Source organism: Aquila chrysaetos, chromosome 1, assembly GCF_900496995.4.
Source record: "Aquila chrysaetos chrysaetos chromosome 1, bAquChr1.4, whole genome shotgun sequence".
Lineage (NCBI taxonomy): Eukaryota > Metazoa > Chordata > Aves > Accipitriformes > Accipitridae > Aquila > Aquila chrysaetos.
In genome coordinates, this window is record NC_044004.1 from 60,282,163 (window position 1) to 60,306,470 (window position 24,308).

Genomic DNA, 24,308 nt, shown 5'->3' on the forward strand with positions numbered 1-24,308 from the left:
CACCCAGGAAAGTCCCATTCTCCTTTCGCCTTCAGGAATAATCCCATATGTCTGTATCTGGTGAGTGTCTTTCAGCCAGTTGGAGGGAGGAGGGGAGGGAAGTTGGGGAGATAGTACTGCTGTTCCTCCCTTTTCAGGAGACATTTTGGGCATCCATCTATATCCATCTAGATCTCTGGCGGCATTTCTGCTCCCCAAGCCCCTCTGAACTTCTTCATCACTCCTGTCTTTCAAAGAGTGAGGATAGGCAAACAAATTAATGCAGATGAAGTAGACCTCTCTTAGGTTCCCTCCTGCATTGTGGCAAATGAAGTCTGGGGGTGCCCCCTGCATAGCGCATGTTAGCTATGAGGAGAAGAGCTGCTGTAAAGGCCTTGAAAGCACGCTTTCTCTGGGGCTAGTGCAGGTAAAGAAATTCCCTCCGCTCTCTCTTGATACACAAAAAATTCTTAAAAGTTATGAAACCAAGGCAGTGGCATTGATTTTTAAAACTACCAACTTTGAAACAGAAACTTCTTTTGCTTTTAAATGAGGAAGCTCTGTTTTGTTGGAGGCGGGGGCTGCTCAGAATGGGTACATTTCTCTTTCCGCATTTTTCTGTTATGGTAGTGTCTGTCCAGCTTCAGGCTGATTCAGCAAGATTTATTATGAAAACAGTTCTATGGAAATTAAGAGTCAGCAGGGAACTGTGTGCTTGGTGAAGACAGACAATTTCTAAAAACATTTAGAAAAGTACTTTTGGGGGAAAAAAAAAAGTATTTCGTTCTAAGGATATGGTTTGAGAGCTACTGGCACAGATGCGGGACTGTACACTGTTTTACTGTCGCCCTGAAAATTAGTGAGAGAACTTCTAGCTGCAATGTTAAAGCTTATTTAATTTTTTTTAGCAATTTGGAGTATTGTAACATTACTGGTGTTTGCCCTAATGGTACTATTTTAGCTACACCTCTGAAGAAACATATTTGTCCAGCATGTGAGATATTATGCAATAGTAAAGAAAAATATGTCATGTGTGTTTTATGGCTGATCATCTGTTTTAAGCTTCACTTGGTTTTTGCTGAGTTGCCTGAAGCAAGACATACTCAGCCTGAATTAACTGAAGCAGACCTTGAAATCTTGAGAATTTCCATGATCATTCTGAAAGGTTTTGTAAGCTCTTGAAAATATTTGGAAAAATAACTTGACACTTGTTTTGTAATTACACACTTGTCAGTCTCTGTGCCTAGAAGCTTGCTTTGCATAATCGCTTTAGGATGTCGTGAATCTAACCTTGTTTGAGGAGAGGGTGAGATAATGTCTTGCTTAAAAAAAAAATAAAAAAGACCTGGGCAGCCTAAGTAAGGTGGTATTTACTCTGTAACCTGCTTAAGAGACTCTGTGCAACTTCTTGCTGTTATCTTATCAAAGCAGGGTGGGGCTGCTAGGGAAATCCCGTGTCTTGCAGCTGCCTCGTACCAGGGGAGACGTCGTCAGCGCGGACAGGTACAGTTAATCGTGTTTAGCTGGCCCGGTGAGACGGAGCTCGTGGACACGTGCCTGCTGGCGGTCTCCTTGCCAGTGCTGCACTCTGCTTGCTCCGTGCAAAGGCTTCCAGGACGTTGCTGAGTACCATTAATAATCCAGAGGCAAAGAAGTGATTTGTTTGTTTTCCCTCTCCTAGTTGCGCTGGCTGCTGGCTCAAAGCCTAAGCTACTTTGGTAGAAAATACAATGATTTCTCCAGCACACGTTACCTGTTTCTCTCAGAAGTGGTCTCCGTGCCGCTTGATGCGAGCTGCGCGCTGACCCCCTCCGCCGTCATCCCGTAGGCTCATGCTCCCTGGGGTCTCTGCATGCGGGGAGCAAGCAAATATATTTTCCCTTCCCAGCACGTCCTTTCTCTTTTCCGTAATCGTTGTGATCAATATACCACTTAGGCTAATCGTTTGTTTGTCTCCCTGTGCTCTGTGGGAGTGGAGGGATGAGCGTTCCCGTAATAACGCTGTGTCCCCGGGGTGGCAAGGCCCCTGCCCTGCTGAGTCTGCAGGAGCTCACAAGAGGCTCTGCCTTTCTTGAGGAGACTAATCTTGAAACGCTGGAATTAAGGAGGCATCAACATTTATTTGAATTGAATAAAGCACAGCTAAAGCCAAAATGCTGAAAATTGGGGTTTCCATATCCAGTGAGGAGGAGAAAACAACCTGGGCCTGAGAAGCAGGCGGAAAAGAGGCAAGGCGGTGCCGGTCAGCACGGAACCTCCAGTACTGCAGTTCTCCACAGTCAGGCTCCTGAGTCGGCCACAGAAGAACTGAACACAATATTCATTGCTGTTTAGGCTTCTTGCACCCCTCCCTTCCTGGGATTCAGTACTGAAGCTTAAACCAAAATCTTTATGAATAAGCAAATAAAAAAATACGCAAGCACACAGAGCTGAGGGACCGTAGGGGTTTTGTTGGGTTTTTTTTCAGTAGCGGCTGTGGTGCTTTACCCAACCCTCATTCAGTCAGAAGGTTCTGCATCGTGGCCTAAAGTCTGGCCTAGGAAAAAAATACGAGCTTCCTTTGGTCTTTGCTGGATGTTTTTTCCATGGGAATGGGAATTCACTTTATTATTTGCTCTCTAATGGAGAGCCTGGCACTGCTGTGGGAGGGAATGTCTGTTTCTCCACCGAGACCATGCTGTATAACCAGGGACACAGAATAGCTTTCATCCTTGAAGAAAGGACTAAAGATACATGTTTGCTTTGAATCCAGGAGTAGTCTAATTGCACATAGAGTTTGCAGGCAATTTGTTGGACCTATTGATCAGTTGACTGAAATATTGATGAGTACCTGCCGCATGTGTTTTTGTTGTTGCCTAATGGAAGGATTAGAAGACTCGTGTTCATCATCTTGAAAGCGTGTTCTCCCTGTCATACCCAAACACAAGGCAATAAGGTTTTGTGCAAAGGATCTCTGGACACTGGGGAAGGCAAGATGGGATTTCAAGCTCTAATCTAGTTACAGTTTACATGTTGAAACAGTAACATGTTTTCTGCAGTGATATTTAAATATGGCATCTTCATCTAAAGATGTGCTTCTGCCTTCCTATGCATTTGCCCCATCATTTTTCTTTCGGGGAAAAGTGCAGAACTTGTTTCCCCTCCCCTTTGCTTCTTTGTACCACCACTTTGCATCTGTGCGGTCCTTGGGTCTGTCTGCCTTTGCCTGACTTTCACGGCTTTCTATGCCAATGTGGGGATGGATGTTTGCCTTCTTCCCAGTCGAATCCAGTGCCCTTCTTTCAGTGGTGATAGCAGCCCTTCAGTTCCCTTTGCTTTGGTGTGAAATAGTTCATGCTTAATAGTTTTGTATTGTTCTTGTGGTTCTGAAGATACTCTGGAAATAATTTACAACAAATCTACTTCAGTCAAATCCCCTCCCTGAAATTACAAGCATCTAATTCCATTTTGGTTGCCCTGACATCCACGTTGCACAGACAGGTAAGATGTATGACCTACAGGAGAGCTTTACCCCTCTAGAGTGGCATTTGGAGGGGAGACAGGCTGTCATATGTTTGTAATATCACTTCAGATGCCCCAAGTCTGGACAAGTGAGTGTCATCCTTAACGTTGTACTGAAGTCACAAGCTACATAACACTTTCAATTTCTTGATTTAAGGAGTAGCTTTATACCATGTATATCTTACTTTTACACATTTGAATAGAAACGGCTGAGACTCGTTCAGAATCACAGTAATAAGAATTGATTGTACAACATATTTCCTAATTTTGTCTTCTGTCCGCAGGTCCAGCAAGAACCAAGAAACCACACCACAGAACCTGTAATAGATGACTATAAAAAGATGGGGACTCTCTTTGGCGAACTGAACAAAAGCCTTATCAGAATAGGCTTCACAAGGATGTACTTTGGAGAACGGATAGTAGAACCTGTAATAATTATATTCTTCTGGCTAATGCTCTGGTTTCTTGGCCTACAAGCTCTTGGACTGGTTGCTGTTCTGTGCCTTGTCATTATTTATGTACAACAGTAAAATTTTATAGATGCTGTTCAAATTATGTATTTCAACACTGTCACTATGTCAGTGGATTTACGTGTTTAGGTAAATGGGTGGCATATCAAAAGCTGCAATGCTTCGAATTGCATTTCACTGAACTTCCAACATTTGGGGTGAGGGGGTGCTAAAATTATGCATATTAAGCAAAGTCAGCAGTGCCCTACTACATCTTTGAAGGGCAAAAAAGGAGATGTTTGAAACACAATGATGTCCAATGTACTGTTTTCAGCACTCTTGGGGCCTTAGTCCAAGGATTGGCTTTTTGTTCCCCTCCCGCAATGTTCTTGCTTTGTATAGTGAAAATTTCTTGTCTGGTTGTAAGAGAACACTTGATGTGAGTGTCCTGTTTCACTGTTGGGGGGGGGGCTTGTGTACTGTTTGTTCCCTGAATCTGCATAATTTGCTAGGTTTTTGCTGAAAAGCTAAATCTGCACAAGGGAGGTTTGCTAACAAACCTACAATGGCAAACATTCATAAGGTGAATGCAACTTCCCAACACAAAAGCATCTTTGGTTAGTTTAGTTTATAGCAGGCTTTCCCCCAGGAAACAAGCTATGCCAGCAAAATGCTTTTATACTAATACTAGTGACTTCACACAAGGCTTCAGCTGTTGTTTAGGAGGAATCGCAGTCCTATATTGGCCAAATGGTCTAATGTAGCTCTGCCTTGTTTTTGGAAACATACTCGGCTCCTGCTGCTATTTTTCTTTCTTTTGTTTTATATTTGCTCTTTCCCCCAGCCCTTGTTCTGAAGATAAATACTGGGATAAATATTTGGATAATTCATGGACTTTGTAGGTAGTTACAGCTGCAGTGTTGGAGAGTTGCCATTCCAGACGGCAATGCTAGAATATTGTTTGCTTCCTCTGGGTTGTGTGTGAAGTGTCTGAACAACCAGATATGTATCAGACCAGATCTCTTAACGCTTCCCTAATTTGCTGCAGTGTGGACCCAATACAAGCTAGAACCTTTGCGTACATAAGCAAATCAGACCTGTTTCCTCATGCAAGGCAAGAATGTAGTTGAAATCAGGTGGTCATTTTATTTAGTAGTCTTAACTGATTGATTTCCATGTGCGGCAACAAAAATGCGTAGCTATAGGTGCATATCATGGGCAACACAAATCAGAGGATAGGATATATACATTCAAGAGTAGGTGCAAAATTCACTCTGGCTCCCCAGGAGCCACACCAGGGGTATATTGAATATTTCCAAGTTGAACCTGCTCGTTTAAAGCAAAACAGTAAAATGAGACAGAATCTTTACTAAATAGGCTACCAATTTAATATTTGCTGTACGTTACTTTTAGTAAGAAACTTAATTGCAAAATTGACTTCATCTATGGTGGAGTGCGATTTTACATTTACTTAAAGAAATGTAATAGAAGATGTGAAATTTACAGAAAACTACTTAACCTTTTGCAGTGACTTTTTTCCTAAACATTTTTATACTACCAGAGATCAACAATAGATTAGTTGAAAATGTTGTCTTATCCAGAGACTTTTGAAGTTAAGGGGAGCTTCTTTATGTTCCCAGTCCTGCAACTGGATTCTGAAGGCTGATTTTATGCCTACATGGATCATGTTGGTTGCTGGGCTCTACTTCCAGGACCCTTGGCCCCAGTCCTTACAGATTTTCCTATTAGTGAAATAATTGTTATTTAGGGCAGTGAACGTGAAGGCCCAGCTCCTCTAAAGCCTCTATGTGCCTAAACGCCATCTGTAGACGTGTCTCTGTGCTTTTCTAATGGATGCGTAGTTACCTTCTGAGGAGCCAGGTCTCCTCTCCAGACCTTCAGATGACCTTGGCTGTGGATCCCAGATGCTCTGCTGGACCGGCAGGACTGCGGGGGAGTGGGACTGAGGCCCAGCTGTGTGTTTAGATGGCAGCCGGCGTTGAGTGGCACCTCGTTAAATAGTTACGCTGGTGACAGGGAAATGTTTGACAACAGAAGGTGACCCTGGATACAGGGGTTTCTTATTCACAGCTGGAAGCCCCAAAGCAAACAGCAAGTACAGGCTGAACTCGGAGGCAGGAGCTCTGTACTCACAAGTGCCTAGGGGTAAACTTTGGTTTTGTTTCAAGAAACTCAGAAAGCAGAACATCTGTTTACACCTTTGCATATTTGTATAGATATAATGGTGGGTTTATGTGTATTCTTCTCTTGTATAAGGGCTGTACTATGAAAGCATCTTGTCATTTAAAAAAAAAAAAATCCTTCCTTTCTTCCCACAGTCAAGTCACTGTTCAGAGGATCTCATCCATTTCCTTTTGTCCTGTAGGAAGAAGTGTCTCTGTGATATCCTTGTGGCAGTAATACTCTTGTGTAAAGACACTGTGCTGTGAGATGGCATGTAGTATTTCCTTGAAGTGGTGATTTTGTTCTGTACGTAAGGAATAGGGAACAATGCAGCAAGGGTATGACTGACAAGTTCAGTGAGGACATTGTTTATATGCATGTTACCTTTTAGTATGTGCATAACTATGACTGTTTCACTCATGAAGTCATTTCAGTTGTTCTTTCAATGTTCCATGTTTGTATACAGGTAGCTTTTGGAGTGTGTACAGTGAATGATTTATATGGTTTCTCTTAAGGGTAACTTAATACATCTTGTCCTTCACAGAAGTTTTTCATTTTTAAAAACCTGAAAAAATAGCCCTCCTAATGGAGTTAGGTTGACTAATGAAAAAAGAAAAATAACGTATTGCATGGAAGATACCCCTCACCTGTTTGGTTTCATACATTCCATTGTATATAAGAATTTGCACTGAATCATCTGTCCTAATTTTGTGCTATTGCTATGACTTTCCTGTCATTTGCAGGAAAGGAAAGAGCAGTCAAGGAAAAAAGGGGACTAGGACAGAATCGGACAGAAAGAGTTGGAAAATGGAATGCGGTGAAATGATGCATATGTGTGTCAAAAGAAATCTGATCGTAAAAGTGTGCCAAAAGTGAGAGGGGAATGGATGAACAGTCCTTGCATTGTGTTCTTCCTTCCATCCAGACATAGTTCCAAGGCAGAGGAAGCACCAAACATTCAAAGGATGTCCCTAGCTAAAAAGCGGGTGGTTAATATAAAAAAAAGACAATTTCACTGTTGTCTATATAGTAAAAATTGATAATGTTATTTATATTGGTATATGTGATTATTATTGTTGATAGAACTGAAAGCACCTTTATGCATCTGTGTGTAGGACTGTATGAAGGAATTATGTCCCTTAAATCTGTGTTAAACAACAAATGATGTAATTCCTGTTGGTCAGTGTTAAAATATTGAAAGCTTTTTACATAACAGCTGTTTTTTAAAGGATGGACTCTTCACTACTGTTTCACACCTGCCAAATGCATAAATGCTTGAATGACTGTGTACAGAGAAGAAACTCTACGTGTAGGAGAATCTTGGAGAACCCTGTTTGCACTGAAAAATCATCACATCGTAACTGTCCATATAAAAAGGAAAAATCATATTTCTTAAAAACTCTGTATTAAATGAATCCTATGGAAAGCACTTTGTTATTCTTTCTAATAAAAAGTATTGCCATCAATGGGAACTGTGAATTCTTTGTGGTGCTTTGTTCAAGGTTACTTGACTCCTTTCAAAATTTCATGGTAGGTCCAGATGAAACGAGGCAGCGTTCAGATATCCACTGAAATCAGTTAACTTGCAGCTAGTGGAGAAATAACTGCAGTAGAAGAGCTGAATAAACTGTGTCAGGTCTCTGTAATTGAGTATGCCGCAAGTTACACTGAATTAAAAAAAAAAAAAAAAAAAGTAGTAGAGATAGATGTTAACAAATAATGGCAACTTTATGGTGTAAAGTAGCTTGAATTTCACAGCATATCTATTTTGTATCCAGAGCAGCCTCTGACTGAATCAGATGTGGTCAGAGGTGTGAAAAATCCTTTAAAGTGACAATTGCTGTGCCACAGAAAGGTTTGGGTGTTTTCATTTGTGTTTTTTTTTAAATATGCATAGAACAGCATATGGTTTCTAAGCAAATCCTCTTCAAACTGTTCATTCTTTTTTTTTTTTTCCAGGTCAGAAGAGTGGTCATTCTGCCAGATCCAACAGACACTTAAATGTATCTGTGTTGCTCAGGCTGCACAGTGAGTTAAGCAGTATAGGTTTCCTAAAAGTAGCAAAGTTGAATTTTGGTCCTTCAAACTCATACTGGTGGTTGTGCACAAATAAGTAAGGCTCACTGCTTGAATAAATTCAAGCCTTCAGGTTCTATTTCTGATAAAGTATCTTGGTCAGGCCTTTTATAGGGTGCATGCAAATTCAAGAACAACCTGGCTTTGACTCTTTGATTCTTTCCATCCTGGGCTTTACTCTATGTTTTGGAAGTTTCTTAGCCCCTCCCCTCTACCAGAAATGACAGCTTTATCTATCCCCTTTTTACTTTCCTTCTTTCACTCTGTAGCGTTGCCTTCTCTAGGGCTGTTCTCTTAGAACAGTCTCTCTCTGTGCCAAGGGTTCAGGCTTTTTCATCATTTAGTCTTCTTAAAAGCTACCTAGGCAGAAAAATCTATTTTTAGTTGGATATTTTGTTTTACTGTGTGCCTGCTTAACACCAGAGAGGAGGAAATTAGAGGATTTTAAAAAATACGTATATGCTGGGTAGTCGCTTCTTTTTTAGGGTGTAGGGTAAAGAACTGTTGGTAGATTGGCACCAGAATTTTGAGAATAGATGGTCAAGCAGCATGTGGCTTAGGCTTGTTTCAAGCTTACACAGGCAGGTAGACTGCTAACTTCCCTTAACTCTTGCGAATACCTCAGTTTCTTCCAAGAATGTCTCCAAATGCATATAAAATCAATATTCCTTCTGCACTCACTCTGAAGAAACTGAGCTTTCATCAGCTGTTTTACGCAGAGGAACCAAAAGGAGCTGAGAATGGGAAAGGGGAATTGGAGTTACAATAGTGTTTTTAACTTGTGTGCAAGCTTGTGGTCTTTTCAAATTTTAGTCTTGTATTACCCAGATAATGTTCTTGTCTTGTATGTAGTTGTCAGAAGTCTTTATATGAGCCCCAGCCTATATATTTTTCCCAATTAATACAGAAGTGAAGCAGCAGAGATAATATATGCTTTTTCCCTGAAGAATTTATTAAAAACAACTCCCCCCCTACCCCCAAGTGGCAGGAGGGGTTTGACAGGATAAAGCCCTGCTGATGAGAGGAGCTGCTCCTGGTGCAGCCTCAGGTGAACCGGCTCCTTCCCAAGGTACAGCAGGCTACCAGAGTGCCAGGGAAAACGTCTTGCCCAGCCCCAGGCATCACTGAAATAGCAGGAGTCCAAGTGGCATGGAAGGGGAAGGAGTGTTACACCACAGTCCAAGGGATTTGATCAGACAGTGTTTGAGACAGAGCTGTTACGGAGTACGGTGCCTAGGTTTTATGTTCATTAAATGTAAGTTAATTAAGCCCAATTGTTTCTTGGCTTGGCCTGGCACATCACCTTGTGTTCAGAATGAACACTGCTTGCAGCAAATGTTTCTGCTTCTGGAACCTGTCTGTGTCTGCCTAGGCATATTTTAGACGTACCATTTACTGTTAATTGCATTTTAAAGCCTTACAAGGGAAAAGGGTTCATCCTCCAGTCCTCATTTGGATGAGGGTTTAATTAATATGTGTAAGAAGGGAGCCAAATTAGTCACTGGCAAACTGTTGAGGGCTTCCTTGTAGAGGAACAAGCTGCTATCTGATGTGTGGATGACGAAGGTACAAGAGACGTGGGTTTGCATGCTGTCCAGAATGGGTGGTGGAAAGTGACCATTTTTCTGTCCTAATTCACGAATGAATTATCTGTTTTCTAATGTAGCGATCTTCCTCAAGCTAGCTGGAACATACTTCCCAGGTACAAGAGGTCTGTAGCAAAGAGATGAATTATTAGGTAAGGAAAATCCTTTGGCAACGAAAATCCTGTTCTGTAAGTATCGGACATTGAGAAGTCTCTTCTTGACTTGAACAAGATTTGAGCTCTTTAGTGCTTTGGCTTGTTAATTCCTTATCTTGAACATTTTACCTGGTTATCCTTTTAAGTCATTCTTTCACTGATGTTCTTTCTAAAAGCCGTTAGTTCAAAATTCTTGAAAGCTGCTCCTCTGTCAATAGCTGTTACCAGCAGGGCTGAAGATAGCCTGCGCATACAGGGTCACAGGGAGAGACTGGCGTGTCTTTAGTGCTCCCTGGCTGGTGTCACAAAGCCTTAAAGCAGGTCTCCAGCATTTTTTTTGCTGTCACTTTCTGTAGTCATGCATCTTGTTAGGCACTTAGCAAGAGCTGACATTAGCCAAGTACCTCATTTCCTCAGGCATTTGAGTCTCCTGAGCTTGGGACTTTTCTGCTACTGAACAGACTCTGCCTATCTCCACTGGGCACCCACAGAACCGTCCTTCACTTCTTGTTAAGAGTGGAAACATACTCGGGCATACTGCAGTCATGTCCTCACCCTAATAAGATTAGGAAGAGCGTGATGATGCAGTTTTCCTGAGAGAACAAACATTTCTATGCCTTTAAGCTGACTTCAGTAAGTCTGTGAATCTTCCTGTTGCAGAGAGGGAAAAAAAATTTAAGAGTCTTGAGTCTATTGCCCATTTTTGATGCTTAGTAGATAAGAGAACCAAAGGCATGCAAGTGTTTGAATAAAAAATCTTTTCGTTTTGATTCCTAGTTTCTTCATTCCATCTGTGATTAGAGAGATAAGAAGGTATTTGGCTGAGCTCTGTTAGCAATGGAGTTAACCTGGCTCTTAGTTAACAAATTCTTATCCCAGGGTCTTCAACAGGTACATACAAATTGCTGTATTTTTTTAGCTTTCCTTCACAGCCTCCATTTTTTCTCGTGCTAATGCATTAGCCTAGCTTTTTTGGCTTTTTAACATGTTTTGGGGAGAGTCTGTTCCTTGCTATGCGTATACCTCAGTGGAGATGGGACTGTTGGACAATTTAGCGTCTTGACCCTGCACTTGGCGTGGGTTTCAGCGTTTATGAGACCTGCCTGTCTTGTCAGCTGGGCTTTACCAGCTGGGGGGATTTCTGTGCGAAGAAGCAAGTAGGTTTTAAAGTCTAGTTAAGGCTTGAGATGATTAATAGAATTTACTTGTGCAGTGGTGGCTACGCTACAGTTTCCCAGGAGACTAAGCAATGTGTTGTAACGACAGTATTGCAAGGGACTCTAGAAAATAAGCTAAAGACTGTAAAAAGAATTCAGGTCTTCGTGAGCAACTCTGCCATAAATGCTCTGGTCTTCCTTTGTTACTAAAAAAAAAATCCAATGCATTTTTAAATCCTCCACTGAAATTTTGAGACGGGTAGCACAGATCCTTTTTGACACTACCCTTCTCACATCTTTTCTGAAAGCTTCCTGACTGCCACCTTTATTTTTTCCCCTCCAAAGCCCTGTGTAATACAGACAGTAGAGGAAAAAAGTGTGGCTATTGCCAGGTAGAAGGCACTTGCTTCCAGTGTAGTGGTAGTGCAGGCTGCTTTTTCCTTCCTAAGTGCTTCAGACATCTCCTGGGGAAATCGGAAACCATTTAACTCGGAATCAGCTCTGCTTCAGTATAATTATATATGCTGTTTCTTTTTACTTGCATCGATGAGTAACATTTAAAAGCAGGTTTCTGACTGAGCTTATTTGGGTCTGCTGCTGCGTTCTAAACAAGCCCCCTGTAGGAGTCCCTAAAGGAAGAATTTGTCCTGCATGCCCAATTGTACTGCTTTTGCACAAAGTCCCCAGGGTTAAATTCAAATCGTAATGGAAGGAGCTTATTCCAAACCCCAGCATAGCTCTTGGTCCCACTCTAACTGGTCTTGTCCTTTTATTCTAAGAATCAGTCCAAAACCCCCTTGCTGCAAAATCACTGTGAAAATTCAAAGGGGGTTTTCAGCCTGCGATAACCTTCTCTGTTACACAAAGTCAGGAAGAAGTGTGCCAGAATTGAGATGTTTAACTGTCATGGGATCTGATAAGAAGCAAAAAGGGTTTTTGGCGTTTCCCATAAAACACTGAAGTAGTGAAATCTTTCATTCCCTCCACTTTCAGCACTGTTAATGATTTATTTGCTACATGCCCTGGTAGGTTTTTTTTCCATGTTTGTGTTCAATGAACAGTAGAGTTAATTTTTATCTCCTGAGTAGCGTTGAGCTATGACATTTTCCGTCTTGACATTTTTGCGCTGTTTTTATTCAATCACATCGTTGTCACTCCTGATGAAAGCTTGTTAGATGCTGCTGTTGACAGGGGATAGAGGACAGCAGTCCTGCCCTTTCTAGTCCTGCCTAGAAAAATGTCCTTGTGTGTCACCTGTGTCAGCCTGGGATCCAAGGTGTGTTTCCAGCGAGGCTTATGCCGTGGTGGGTTTGAAAAGCAAACCTGCATCCTGGGTTTTCTGCACTCTAAGAAAAAGCCCATTGGGACTGTTTCATGAGAGTGCTGTTTCAAAGGTTAATGTGTTTTGCGACAGAAGTCACCCACATCTCCAGTGACCTTAAACAGGGGAAGTCGTGTGCTGCCTCTCCTCTGTCTCTGTGCCGGTGTCTGGGCAAGGATAATTTTGGCACTCTATGGGATTGTAAAGCCTTTACCTAGATTTCTGATTGATGGTTTAAGAGGAATCCTTTGCCAAGTGCATAGTTGTATGGACTGAAATAGAACAGACTCTGAACTTTAAAACCAAACTAAGCGTAGGCTTCTGCCTTTCTCCTTTGGGGCTTTTTATAAGGAATACATAGAATAGTTTCTTTCTCAAATAAAGAAGTAGCATTTGAACTATTCATTTGTAAAATGAAAATACAGTGAGTCTTTAAATAACACTTCTCATTCCACCTCCTGGGACATCCTGGGGTTTCCAGATGTCTTACAGCTGCCTGAAGAGCTGTGCTATGGCCTATTTCCTAGCCGTGGCTGGTTCAGCAGCTGCATGCACGTGGGTGTCTCCTGTGTGTTTCTGAATCAACATTGTTCATTGCTGAATTCTGAAAAGCATTTTATCTTGTGGAGGAGAAATGGAGCTTACTGTATCGAATATGTACACAGGCACAAGAGTCCACGCCTTCATTACTGTAAAAGCACTCCACTGAAAAATTTAACAGTTAATAGTGCCATACATTGGGATGATAATCCTTGGTCATCTCTTCCTGCTTCAATGATTTTATTAACAGCAAAAATTTGCAAAACCATTCTAGTGTTGCAGTTCACAGCTGCGTAATACGTTACCTTTCCATCTGGCCATTGAGCTGTCACAAGCAAAAAACTTACTAAACCTTGGATTTGTTTCTTTTAGGAGTGTCCGCTTCATATTCTGCTAGTAGTAATATACACGTGAATGGAAACCACTGTATTATTTAGGTTGGCACTACAAAATCCAGTCTGAAATGTCTTCACAAAGGATTTTTAAAAAGATACTGCAGGCAGTATCTTTATGTAGGATCTTATTTCTTGAAACATAGGTCCTTCATCTCATGCATCAGGGAAGGGGCTGCCTCCTTCCTTGAGCTGTGCCTGGCATTTCCCTGGGTCCCATTCTGGTCCCCAGCCCAGCTGCAAGTACAGGGTTGTGCACTTCTCTCTTTATCATAGTCACATAGAACTGTTCTTGAAAAGTGTCCTGCAGATACAAAACAAAAGCTCACGTGAGGATGGGAACGAATCACCAAATGACTTTAAGGATCACGAAGAGGGGTGTTCAGCAATGAAAGGCAGTGACATCAGAAACCCAATAGGTACAACCCATACAAGCATGTTATTTGTCAGTTTAGAACAAAATCAGCTGTAGATGACTGACTTAAAATAGGACTGGACTGATGCTGAGTTCTGGGTGGCCTGAAGAGCTATTGGTTGTGTAATTACACTGAACTTTTATTTGGTTTGTGTATGTAGGCTGTGTTGTGTACGGTCTCTCAAAAGATCTCCAGCTCTTCTCAGCAATGTACAGGTTGGACGTGTGTGAGCCAAACTGCAAATTTGTCCTGGTTCTGAGAAAAGTCTTCTGTAGTGCCTCTCTGCATCAGTTCAGTCACTGTTTTCTCCAAAAGCATTTCTCCAGAGCATTTTTTTCAATACTTTTGGACTCTTAACATGCTAAAACATGTTCCTGCTTGGTCTCAGAAGAGCCATTTCTGTTGTTCAGAGGGGGTCCCTGCTTGTTTGTGGTAAGTGCAAAGCAGGAACCAAGCTCTGCAGTAGCATTAACTTGTGCTGGATGCAGAGTGTCAAAAAAGGAATTTCAATTATGTATGTGCCTCATGGCTCACTTTTGAGCTTATCTTCAGCAAGCTCAGCTTTTTTGAGCCTGGTGCGATCATAATGGGGCTTTAACACTTTCATACGCAAGTCTTCTCCTTTAAGAAACAAAATTAAAATAGCTTTAAGCCTTTTCCTGTATTTGGCTTTTCCAGGAAGTTTAGCACTTTTGTATCTTTTGCTTGTGTTTCCTAGTTTGCCTTTTGAACAGTGAAATTGTTGAACCGATTGCCTGAAGCCCAGACTCCTTAGAGTTATTAGGAAGCTGCTGTGCTTTTCTAAAATTGCTTACTTGAGACTTCCCACATCCGTGCTCTTTGTGTTATTTCCATAATAGAAAACTTACCTTATTCACAAAACTAGATAAAATATAATGTGAATTTATTTCTTAGAGCCATACATTTTTGATAACTGATTTCATAGCCAGGAGAAATGTGGCAGATTTAGCCTACCTGTAAATCAGTAAAGTAGTTACACTATGTGGGAAGAAAAGTGTAAAATAACTCAAACTAAGACAAGGGAAATGAAGAAAAAGCTGTCAGACTGGAAGAAATTTTATAAGAGAATTCTTCACAGTGGGGTCTGTACACCTATCATGTTCATATTTGCAGTAGTGATGGTAGCAGGAGAATTAGGCGTGTAATAAACTTACAGAAGTAACAGGAAGGATTATGCAAGAATGCCTCGGAGTTAAGGCCTGGAGTTAAAAAAAAAAGGGGGGGGGGGTAAATTTCATAGTATGCTGTGCAAGATCATATAGTTCTGAATTCATAAGGCACTCTAAGAGCTTATCTGTTGAAAGTGACAAAGGAGGATAGCTGGAGCTTTAGCTGAACACAGGATAAACAGGAACTAAGAATAAGATGTGGCTGTCAGAAAATATAATCCTAGCATGTTCTAGAAAATATATTTTTACTATAGATGTGTAACAAGTCATAGCATTGCACTGAATTTTGTTAAATTTTTTAAATATACATATAAAAAAATAACAAACTCAATCTGGTACAGAAGAGGAGATTTCCTGAAAATGAAAATCTTATGGACGCTGGCTTGTTTGTAAAGGTAAAATGAAGTCATAGGGCAAAACATAGTGGGGGAAACTAAGCAAAAGGGTGATGTTTGCTGAAGGGTAATTAGGTAAAAACTGTTAGTAACTTTAGTCCAGATATTAGGAAAAATTTCAAACCCTCATTTGAGTTAGATTCTGAAGCAGTACATCAGTGCCAGCAAGAACTGGGAACAGCTTTTAGCATAAAGCTTGATTGTTTCCATAAGAGCTGCTATGGGATGGTTCATGCAAGAGGGGAAGACAGGACTCCAGCTCTGAATCAGATTTTTTTTCCAGTTCTCTGGTACAGCTACAACTAAAAGCTAAGCTGAGTTTTGCTTGTGCTTTTCCAGAGATGTCAGTGCAGGGTGGGCATGTTAAGTAGTCTGGAGAGATTGCCTTTTTGCTCATTTCCCCTGTCCTAGTTGTTGTCAACATGTTGCACTACTGTGTATCACAGAGAGATTATCTAACCCTATCTTTGCTCTGATTTTGGCTGGTTTAACTGATTCATTTCTGAGATAACACAGTTTATAATTTGCTTAATACTGTTCTGCTTCCAAATATCTGATTTCTCCAGCTTGGAGGCAGGAATGATATTACTTCCTATTGAACAACCATGCTGATACGATCTGTGTTAGCATCACTGCAGTGGAAGAAAGAAAGGAGTTAAATGATTAGGCTCTTAAGTTACTGCCAAATTCTGCTTGCTTGCTTGCTTTTGGTTTGCTCAATAAACTGTATGTTGTAGCAATGTGCCCTCAGCATCCTGGGTTGGACATTAAATTACTTGTGACCATAAAAGCTGATAATCTCGTGGCCAATGATGTGAGCAACACTTCCCTTTTCAGTTTAACAAAAATTGCTCAACAGTTACAGCACATACATCCCCATACACGTGCAGTTCAGCAGCACACAGATGCCTGGGCAGAAACAGCCTTTTGTGAGAGCCATGGCACAAGGGAAACCTTTTCAGCTTTAGCTAACAATTCAGATCTAATCCAAGTCACCAGGAAAACCACAACTGCTATCACCTCAGGGTTTATTGTAGGGCTTCTGCAGTTGGACTAAATGACTCAAACCCAGTTCCTACTCAGTAAATCCATAGGCCACAAAGCAACTGTTACAGGTGCCATTATTTACTGTACTTCATTCAGTGAGCCAAAAAATACAGGCTTAGGAAAACATGGGAGTCTGAATTCAGCTTTAAAGGAGGGGTAGCCCAAAGACTAGAACTTTGGGTAAGTACATCATATAACTTTGATTAATTCCTCCTTACTTCTGTTGAAGGAGAAAGACTTGACTTCATCTCCCCTTTTGTAAAGGTGGAAGGAAGAGGGACATATATAAAATAGGTCACTTAAGGGAATATCAAAGCTAAGTGGGATGACATTCTGAGACCAGCAAGTTTAGGCTGCTTCAACATGTACATAAAAGTTCTCCATCTCTGTGATGTGCTCTTCAGAGCACAGAGTTCTCTGGAAAACATTCAACAGCAAAGCAGACCTGTAGTCCAAGCTTGTTGGTAGGTGTGGTTAAAACATCTGTGCATGCCCTCTTTAAAAACATGTATGTGGGGTTTTTTTGCGGCTGAAGAGAACACACTGAGAAGATGTCATTTAAGAAAATCACTTCTAAATAACTTATTAGACATGTGATACTATGTCAACGTATGCAATGTTATTGCAGGGTGATCAGTGATCCCCCTTGTGGCAGAGTCCACTACCACAAAGGCTGTACATGAAGGCAGCATATGTTATTATTTACTTTCCATCAGTACCTGCAAACCTCCATGCATCTGATGCTGTAAAATCCTGTTGTAAGAAGATATAAGCCTTTAGAAACAGCTACAGCTAAGGAAGTGAAAAAAGGCAGAGGGCTGAAAACAGTATTTTTCTTTGGGAGGTATGGAGTGGTCATAGTTGGAGCTGAGAGACTTCTCTGAGATCAGAGGAATCTACGGGAGAGCTGGGAACTGAGCATTGCCCTCCAGAGTCCCAGTCTAGTACTTCACCATGTTTCCCACTCATACTTTTGCTGGAGGCCCATGCTTCAGGAGCTCATTTCAAGATCTGTGAAAATGTAGGTAACCAGTCTGAATTCAGCTCAGTAACAAATTACTGGTCTCAGTTCCAGTAAGAAGAATAAATGTTTCTACTGGCCTGAATGTTCCTCAACTATGTCATTAGAAAACACCGGCTCTGCTGGTGAACCTGCTGGGCAGGCACAGCCTGAACTCTGTCTGCCTGGGCAGCTGTTGGCAGGACGTGGGGAGCTCTGCAGAAAGGATAATGCTATCATCCAACAGTGGTTACATCCTGTGCAGTTGGCTGTTTCAGATCTTCCAATGGGAATACCTAGAAATGAGATTCAAGAGTTTTAGTGCACCAATAGAAAAATCATTATCTTGCACATGGGAGCCTCATTCAAAGATACATTTCTTGCTCAAAAAACAAGCTTGACTTTCAAGATCTGCTATTAGGTAAAGCTATGAACCCTCAAAATATCAGCCAGTGGGATTTGACTGAAATAAATGAAGAAATGGTGCCAGACAGCGTGCTAGGAAGTGGAAAGAAGTCTGCCACAGTAGACTGAAGAAACAGGTAATCTTTACTACCTGATGAAGTACAGCAGGGGTTCATTTGTCACAGCTTAGTGTGTTGTTAAAAAGTCATCACAACTGTGGCTGCAGCACTGTGAGCTGTGTGGCATTACCTTTTCAGGGGAATCCAGATGCTGTGATGGATTTTTTCCAAATACATGCTTCGGGGGGGGGCCTCTGTTGCCCAGTGATGTGTCCCCTGGTAAATCAGTGCTTCTGGGAGGGAGGTAACCTATTGTTTAAAGCCACAGCCTTTCAGTAATAGAGCGCTTATGGCAGCGACTAGCAGGTCAAGCATCAGCGTTTAACCACCAATCTTTGTAATTCTGATCCAACCTGCAGGTGAAGGATCAAAAGAAAAAGCAGAGTGGCATGACCACATCAGTCTGACACAATACGCACAAGGTTCTCCCTGCACCGCTCCCCCCCCCCAAAAAAAAAACCCAGCAATGATTCCTAACAGCACATGGGCATCCCTGAAGTACCACATCTCAGTAAATCATCCAGCTGATCTCCTCACCTAACAGTGGTTCTTATTAACAGTTTAATAATAAACTTCTTGGCTATTTTTGGGCTGTCAGTAAAACATTCCTTCCTGTCTTTTTCCTGTCCTGTCTATGTAAGAAAGACAGACATGAAACATTATCAATCAGATGCACAGAAAATAAATATTTGTGACAAGGTACATGTCCCCTGGGGTAAATGGAAACCTGGTGGGGCTGGGAGTCTCCCAGGGCAGCCGGTGACCCCTCCTGCCCCTGGGCTCCCTCCTCCCGGCTGCTTGCTTCTCCCCAGCTCTTTTCCGGAGCAGCTGCCGGCAGGACAAACCCCTCCGGCCTGGGGCTGGCTCTGCCGGAGCCGGGGAGAGCTCGAACCGGTGCCTGTGGGAGCTGCTGCTGGGGAGGAACTGGCTTTTGCCGGGGTTCAGTCCTGCCCGGCGTCACCCTTGCAGGCGATGCCCGAGGGCTAGAGCTCGGGCACTGCCACGGTGGGGCCTTGGGGCAGCTCCGGGCCCTGCACAAAGCCCTGCTTCTACTGAAAAACCACCTTTTCCCGCTCAAAACGTGCTGCGGTGGGAGCAGAGGCCGCTCCAGGGATCCGCGCCGGCGCCTGCAGCCCCATCGGTGACACGGTGAAGCCAGCCTGGCCGGGCACAGGGAGCTACGGCTGTCCCGGTGCTGCCGGTCCCTCGGGAGGTGTTGGCGGCACAGGCGAGGCCGCGTGGCTGGGCCGAAGCGTGGGGAAGGCTCATCCCGGCGCCTGGGCAAGGAGCACGGCCCCAAGGCGGCAAGTGCCAGGGTGGACACCAGTGAGGAGGACGTGCCCAGTGACGGGAGTCCCCCACGGCAGACCTGCTTGGTAGGACCAGCTGTGCCGGTGGGACCCGGAGGGTCTCCAGTGCCACAGGAGGGGATGGGTCCCTGGGGATGGAGGGGCGGGCAGGGGTCATCAGTCATGTCCCCAGCCCTGGGAGCGGGGTGCTGGGACCGAGCGGGCACAAAGGAGCCAGACCTGGCCAGAGCTCGGGGAGTGGTTTTGTGCTCGGGGCACTTTGGCTTTGCTCCTTGTCCTGCCAGCAGGGCAGCCAAGGGACAGGGAGGGCAGATGCCATCTCCTGGCAGGGCTCCCTGCTGGGCCCTTGGGGGAAAGGAGGGGTCCCAGTACCAGAGGGGCAGAACCAGTAGGTTGCTGTGGGTGCTGGTGCATGTCCCTGGGGAAGCTCAGGACCAGGGCCTGTGCCCACCCAGGTGGGTTCCCCCCATGGCCACAGGCTGTGAGCACAGGGGGGACTCCAGGTGGCCCCACAGCTCCCATCCCCGCAGCCCACCCTGAGCCCAGGCCAGGCAGGTCAGTGCCACATGTTTGGCAGGGCCACAGCTGCAAGGGGTTAGTCAGGGAGGTGGGAGTGAACACTGTCAGGGTCCAGCCCCGTCCCCAGCCCCTGGGCTGCTGGTCATAGGTCTGTGCTGCTGCTGCTGCACAGGGCAGGTGGGTTTTCAGCCAGATGCTGGCTCTCACCCACTCTCCCCAGGGAGAAATGGGATGTTTCTGGTGGCCCATCCCCGTTTCTCCTTCCCCTCCCATTGTGGGTGTGCAGCACCAGAGAGTCGCTGCCAAAACCACTGGCTAGGGGCTGGGAAGAGCTGCCTGTGCCCAGGAGGCAGCAGTGGTTGCAGGGGCAGCAGCTCTGGGGGTGTTTTGGGCCATGCCACACCACAGGGAGCTCTGACTATCCCACACCTCTCCCTGTGCAGGGATGGACAGAGGACCCCCAGCCATGCCAGAAGCCACCCATACCAGAGAGACCTGACGTGGGGTGTGGAGCCCCCAGGAAGAAGCCAGGCTGCCTGCGCCAAGGACTATGCTGCCGCCTACCCTGCACATGGCTGGGGACAGCCCTGCCTGCACCCACCCAGCTCTGCCCACCCGGATACACTGCAGGGAGTTCGTGGCTCCAGCTTGGTTGTGGCTTCAGGTCAGTTGCTTCTGCCCCTGTTTTGTTTGTTTCTGCCCCAGCTTGCGGACAGCTCCAGTTCATTTGTGGCTCCAGCTCATGGACAGCTCTGGCTCATTTCAGCTCCAGTTCATTTCAGGTCCAGCTCACGGATGGCTCCAGTTTGTTTGCGGCTCCAGTTCATCTGTGGCTCCAGCTCATTTGTTTCTGCCCCTGGCTTGTTTCAGGTCCACCTCCAGCTTGTTCTTGCTTCCAGCAAGTTTTAGGTTCCACTTGGGTTTCATCATCTCTGGCTTCATTTCAGCTCCAGTTGGTCTGTGGTTCCAGCTCCAGTTCATTTCCGCTTCAGCTCATTACAGCTTGTGCTTGTACAAACAACCTTGACTTTCGACAGGGTCATAAATCAATCACTGTCACAACCTGAATATGAACTGTCAGAATTGTACATTGTCTAAATATGGACTAATGAGTTAATGACTATTCCGGCTGTTGTACACACCTCGAATAAAGAGCTGGACACGTGAAGACGGTGTGAAAAGCGCCTTTTCCCCCAGAGACTGTCTCAGGCGTTGAGTTCGGCCTGGTGCACGCCGGCCTCCCAAGCTTCGGGGACCAACGCGACCGGACCCCCAACCTCCGGCGGGGGTCCAGGCACCCTGCCCAGCCCCCAGCACCCTCCCACCCCCCTGCACCAGCGGCCAACCTGGCCCCTGGCTGTGACCCCAGAAACAGCCGAGGCGGTCTCCGTTCCCGAGCCCGAACACGCAGGACTCGGTCCCTGCTCCAACCCCCCAGCCCCGCCCCAGGAGCCCGTTTCCCAGCCCCAAAACCGCAGGACTTGGGCTCCGCTTCCAAGCCTGGGAAACGCCCGGTTCGGTCGGGGCCCCAACACCGGCCCCGGGAGCCGGGTCTCGCGTCCCACAAACACCCGGCTGAGCCCCCGGGGCTGAGCCCCGACCCCCCCAGCCCCGCGTGTGGTGTCGGGGACGGCCCCGGGAGCCCCGGGCGGTGCTTGGGAACCGGCCGGGGGGACCCCGCCCCCGCGTGGCCGCGGGCGGCTCGGGCGAGGACGGCGGGCGCCGGGCTGCGGCCCTCCGGGCTTTATTCCGCCGCGCCCCGAGCCCCGCGGCTCCCCCTGCTCCTCGGCGGAGCCACCGGCAGCGCGGCCGCCCGGGCACCGGCCCCGAGACGCCCCCTCCGGGGCCGTGGCCCCTTCCCCGCGCTCCTGGCCTCCTCCCCCCCAACCCCGGCGCCGCTGGTCCCCGGGCCGAGCCCCCCGCGCCTCACCTAGGCCCCGCCGGGGGAGCCGGGCCCGGCCGCTGCCGCCCCACCGCGGGGGAGATAGGAAGAGGGGGCAGACGGGGGCTACCCGGCCCCGGTGTCCGTCTTTCCCCGCCGGCCGAGGCCGGCGGACTCCTCTGCGCGGCACCGTGCCGGGGCCGGCCTGCCCCGAGCGCCCGGAGCCGCCAGCCCGGCCTCGCCGCCTCCGTCCTGGCGCCGCCGGCGGGAGTTGCGGCGCTCCGGGCCCGGGCCGGAGCACACCACATGCCGAGCCCTGGAGCGGCAGCGCGGGCCCGGTTCCAAGCCCCAAAGCACAGGACTCGGTCTCTGCTTCCGAGCCCAACAACGCAGGACTTGGTCTCTGTTTTCCAGGCCCCAAAACTGCCCAAAATTTAGAGCCTGGTTTCAAGCCCCCCAAAATGCAACAGTAGTCTCTGTTTCTGCGTCCCCAAAACTCAGCATTTCGTCTCAATTTCGGGGCCATAAACTTGGCCAAATGAGCCAAGCCTCCAAGAACCACATGACTGTTTCTGAGCCCAACAACACAGGACTTAGCCTCCATTTTCAAACCCTAAAGCTGCCCAGATGAGCCTGCTTCCAAGCCCCAACAACGCAGGACTTGGGCCGTGTTTTTCAAGCAGTAAAAACACAGGACTTAGTCTCTGTTTTCAAGACCCTAAGCTGCCCAAATGAGCCTGGTTTCAAACTCCCAAAACACAGGACTTGGGCTCTGTTTTTCAAGCCCCCCCCCCAAAATGCAGGACTTATTCTCTGAGCCCTAAATCTGGTCAACCTGGAAGTTGGAGAAGCCTTATAAGTTGCAATAAGAAGACTGAAAAGCAGATGAAAGGAAAAGGTAAATTCAATTAAAACCTCATCTAAGCCAACTTCTTCATTTTTAAGACAGTAAAGAGAGGTGGGCAATTTCCATCCTACTGCTGTGAGATACCACTTCTCTGCCATTGAGATTTCCAACACCATTACCTCTGATCCTCTGAACCTTTGCACGGTAGCTCAACCTGTTACATACAGACCGTTAGTCTCACTGAACTCTGGGCCCACTTTCCCTGAGGAAGGTTTACGTACATAAACAGAGATGCTTGAAAGCTGCTGTGTTTAATAATACATGTTTGGGAACTAGCTTTCCATGAATTGGAGTCTTTTCATTCATTTTTGCAGGCTTGGTGTGGGGCTTACAGCAAATATAGCTAGATCATGAGTACATACAGGATGCTGCCTGTAACACTGCCTTCAGCTTTGATGACCCTTCTTTGATACAGATCTGTTAGCAGCAAACTTCAGACCGACTTCTACAGAAAGTGAGAGCCTGGGCCAATCTGGGTGTAGAGGACTGTGCATCACATTATCCACACTGGGGAGAACAGAAAAGCTCGTTTAAGGTTTGCTTTTTAAAGAGGAAAGAAAGAAGTCAGGGTGTTACAATAGAAGAGCTGAAGAGCAGAGGGTGAATTGCCCTTTCCATGAACCAGCGTTGCAGTCACTCAAGCCTGACAAGACAGGACTGCTCACCATGGTAGTGGGGAGGCGGCATCTTGGAAGAGGCTGGGAAGCTCTGGTGTTCACTTTCTTTGACCACTTTAACCTGAAAAGCAGAGTCTGTGCTTTACTTTCCAAGCCTCCCATGTCTTAGCCATACCTTCACCTACCAGCAGGTTTACTTTTCCAACAGCATTTGCAGTGAGGGGAGAATAACTGCAATTTTAATAATGAATGCTTTCAGCTGTGTCTTTATTTTTAGTAAGCACTGTGTTCCTCCCTCCTTTCCTTGCTTTCCCAGGTAATTGGGTACACATCTCCTTCTAAATTACCTTTCATTCTTTGCCATTGTCTTCTGGTGAACTTTTCCCTGTCACTCACACTTCCCTGGTGGTTTAGAAAGTCTGTCAGTATGCAATATGTTTTACTGTTTGTTTTATGATACTAATAATGAAACTCCTTTTGGTTTTTTCCCATTTTCCTGGACTACAAATTATATAGCATGCAAATACAGTCACTTAAAATCTTTGCAAAGTTTTGCTCTAGCCGTTTAACTCTTGGAAGCAATGTTCCTCTATTTGACATACAGTGTATTGCCATTTCCTCTCTTCCTCTGCTTTCCTATCTGCAGCTCCATGTAAATACTGGTAATAAAGAGAACACAACACCTGGATATTTCAGCATCCAGTATTACAGATACTCCCCAAGGAGTAAATGAGGGCCCCCTTTATGTTCCTGGGACTTTTTTGCCAGGGGTGGTTGGCTGTGGGTGAGAAGACAAATACAGACAGATATCCCAGCTCAGCTGACCATGGATAACTTATTGAATGTAAGTCTTCACAAGTAGTGAAAAAGAGGAAAGCTGGATGTTTCCTAGTGCTTTTGACAGTAAGAACGAGCTGCTTTGGAAAGGACGTTTTTGTTCGCTTTTAGAAAATAAACGATTGTCATCCTGATTCAAACATCTCTCTGTTGCTAACCACAAACTACTCGTGCTTTCCAAACAATCTTTTGGTTATTGCTCATATTTTTCTTTTTCCTTGACATTTTCCTATTCTCTTATTTCAAATGACTGCTTCAACAGGGCTGTGACTACCTGCTAATCACACACTGTTTGTCTTGCAGAGTTGCACTCTAACACAATTG

At 45.2% G+C, this 24,308-nt stretch overlaps 1 protein-coding gene and 1 long non-coding RNA gene across 3 annotated transcripts in view; one reads left to right on the top strand and one right to left on the bottom strand.

The window, feature by feature from the left end:
- The window catches only part of FAM241A (family with sequence similarity 241 member A), a 150,398-nt gene extending 142,813 nt beyond the window's left edge, over positions 1–7,585 (top strand). For both annotated transcript variants that reach the window (XM_041124480.1, XM_030020060.2), the window contains one exon: positions 3,765–7,585. In XM_041124480.1, coding sequence (XP_040980414.1) covers positions 3,765–4,010 — 246 coding nt within the window. In that variant the 3' untranslated portion in view covers positions 4,011–7,585. The remainder of the gene's footprint in view (positions 1–3,764) is intronic.
- Positions 7,586–13,353: 5,768 nt separating this feature from the next.
- LOC115346872 lies at positions 13,354–21,904 on the bottom strand. The gene is made up of 4 exons (XR_003925289.2): positions 21,672–21,904; positions 20,357–20,768; positions 18,043–18,265; positions 13,354–17,684 (listed from the first exon to the last, which is right to left on the bottom strand). It is a non-coding gene; the product is annotated as an uncharacterized LOC115346872 (long non-coding RNA).
- Between the last annotated feature and the right edge of the window lie 2,404 nt (positions 21,905–24,308).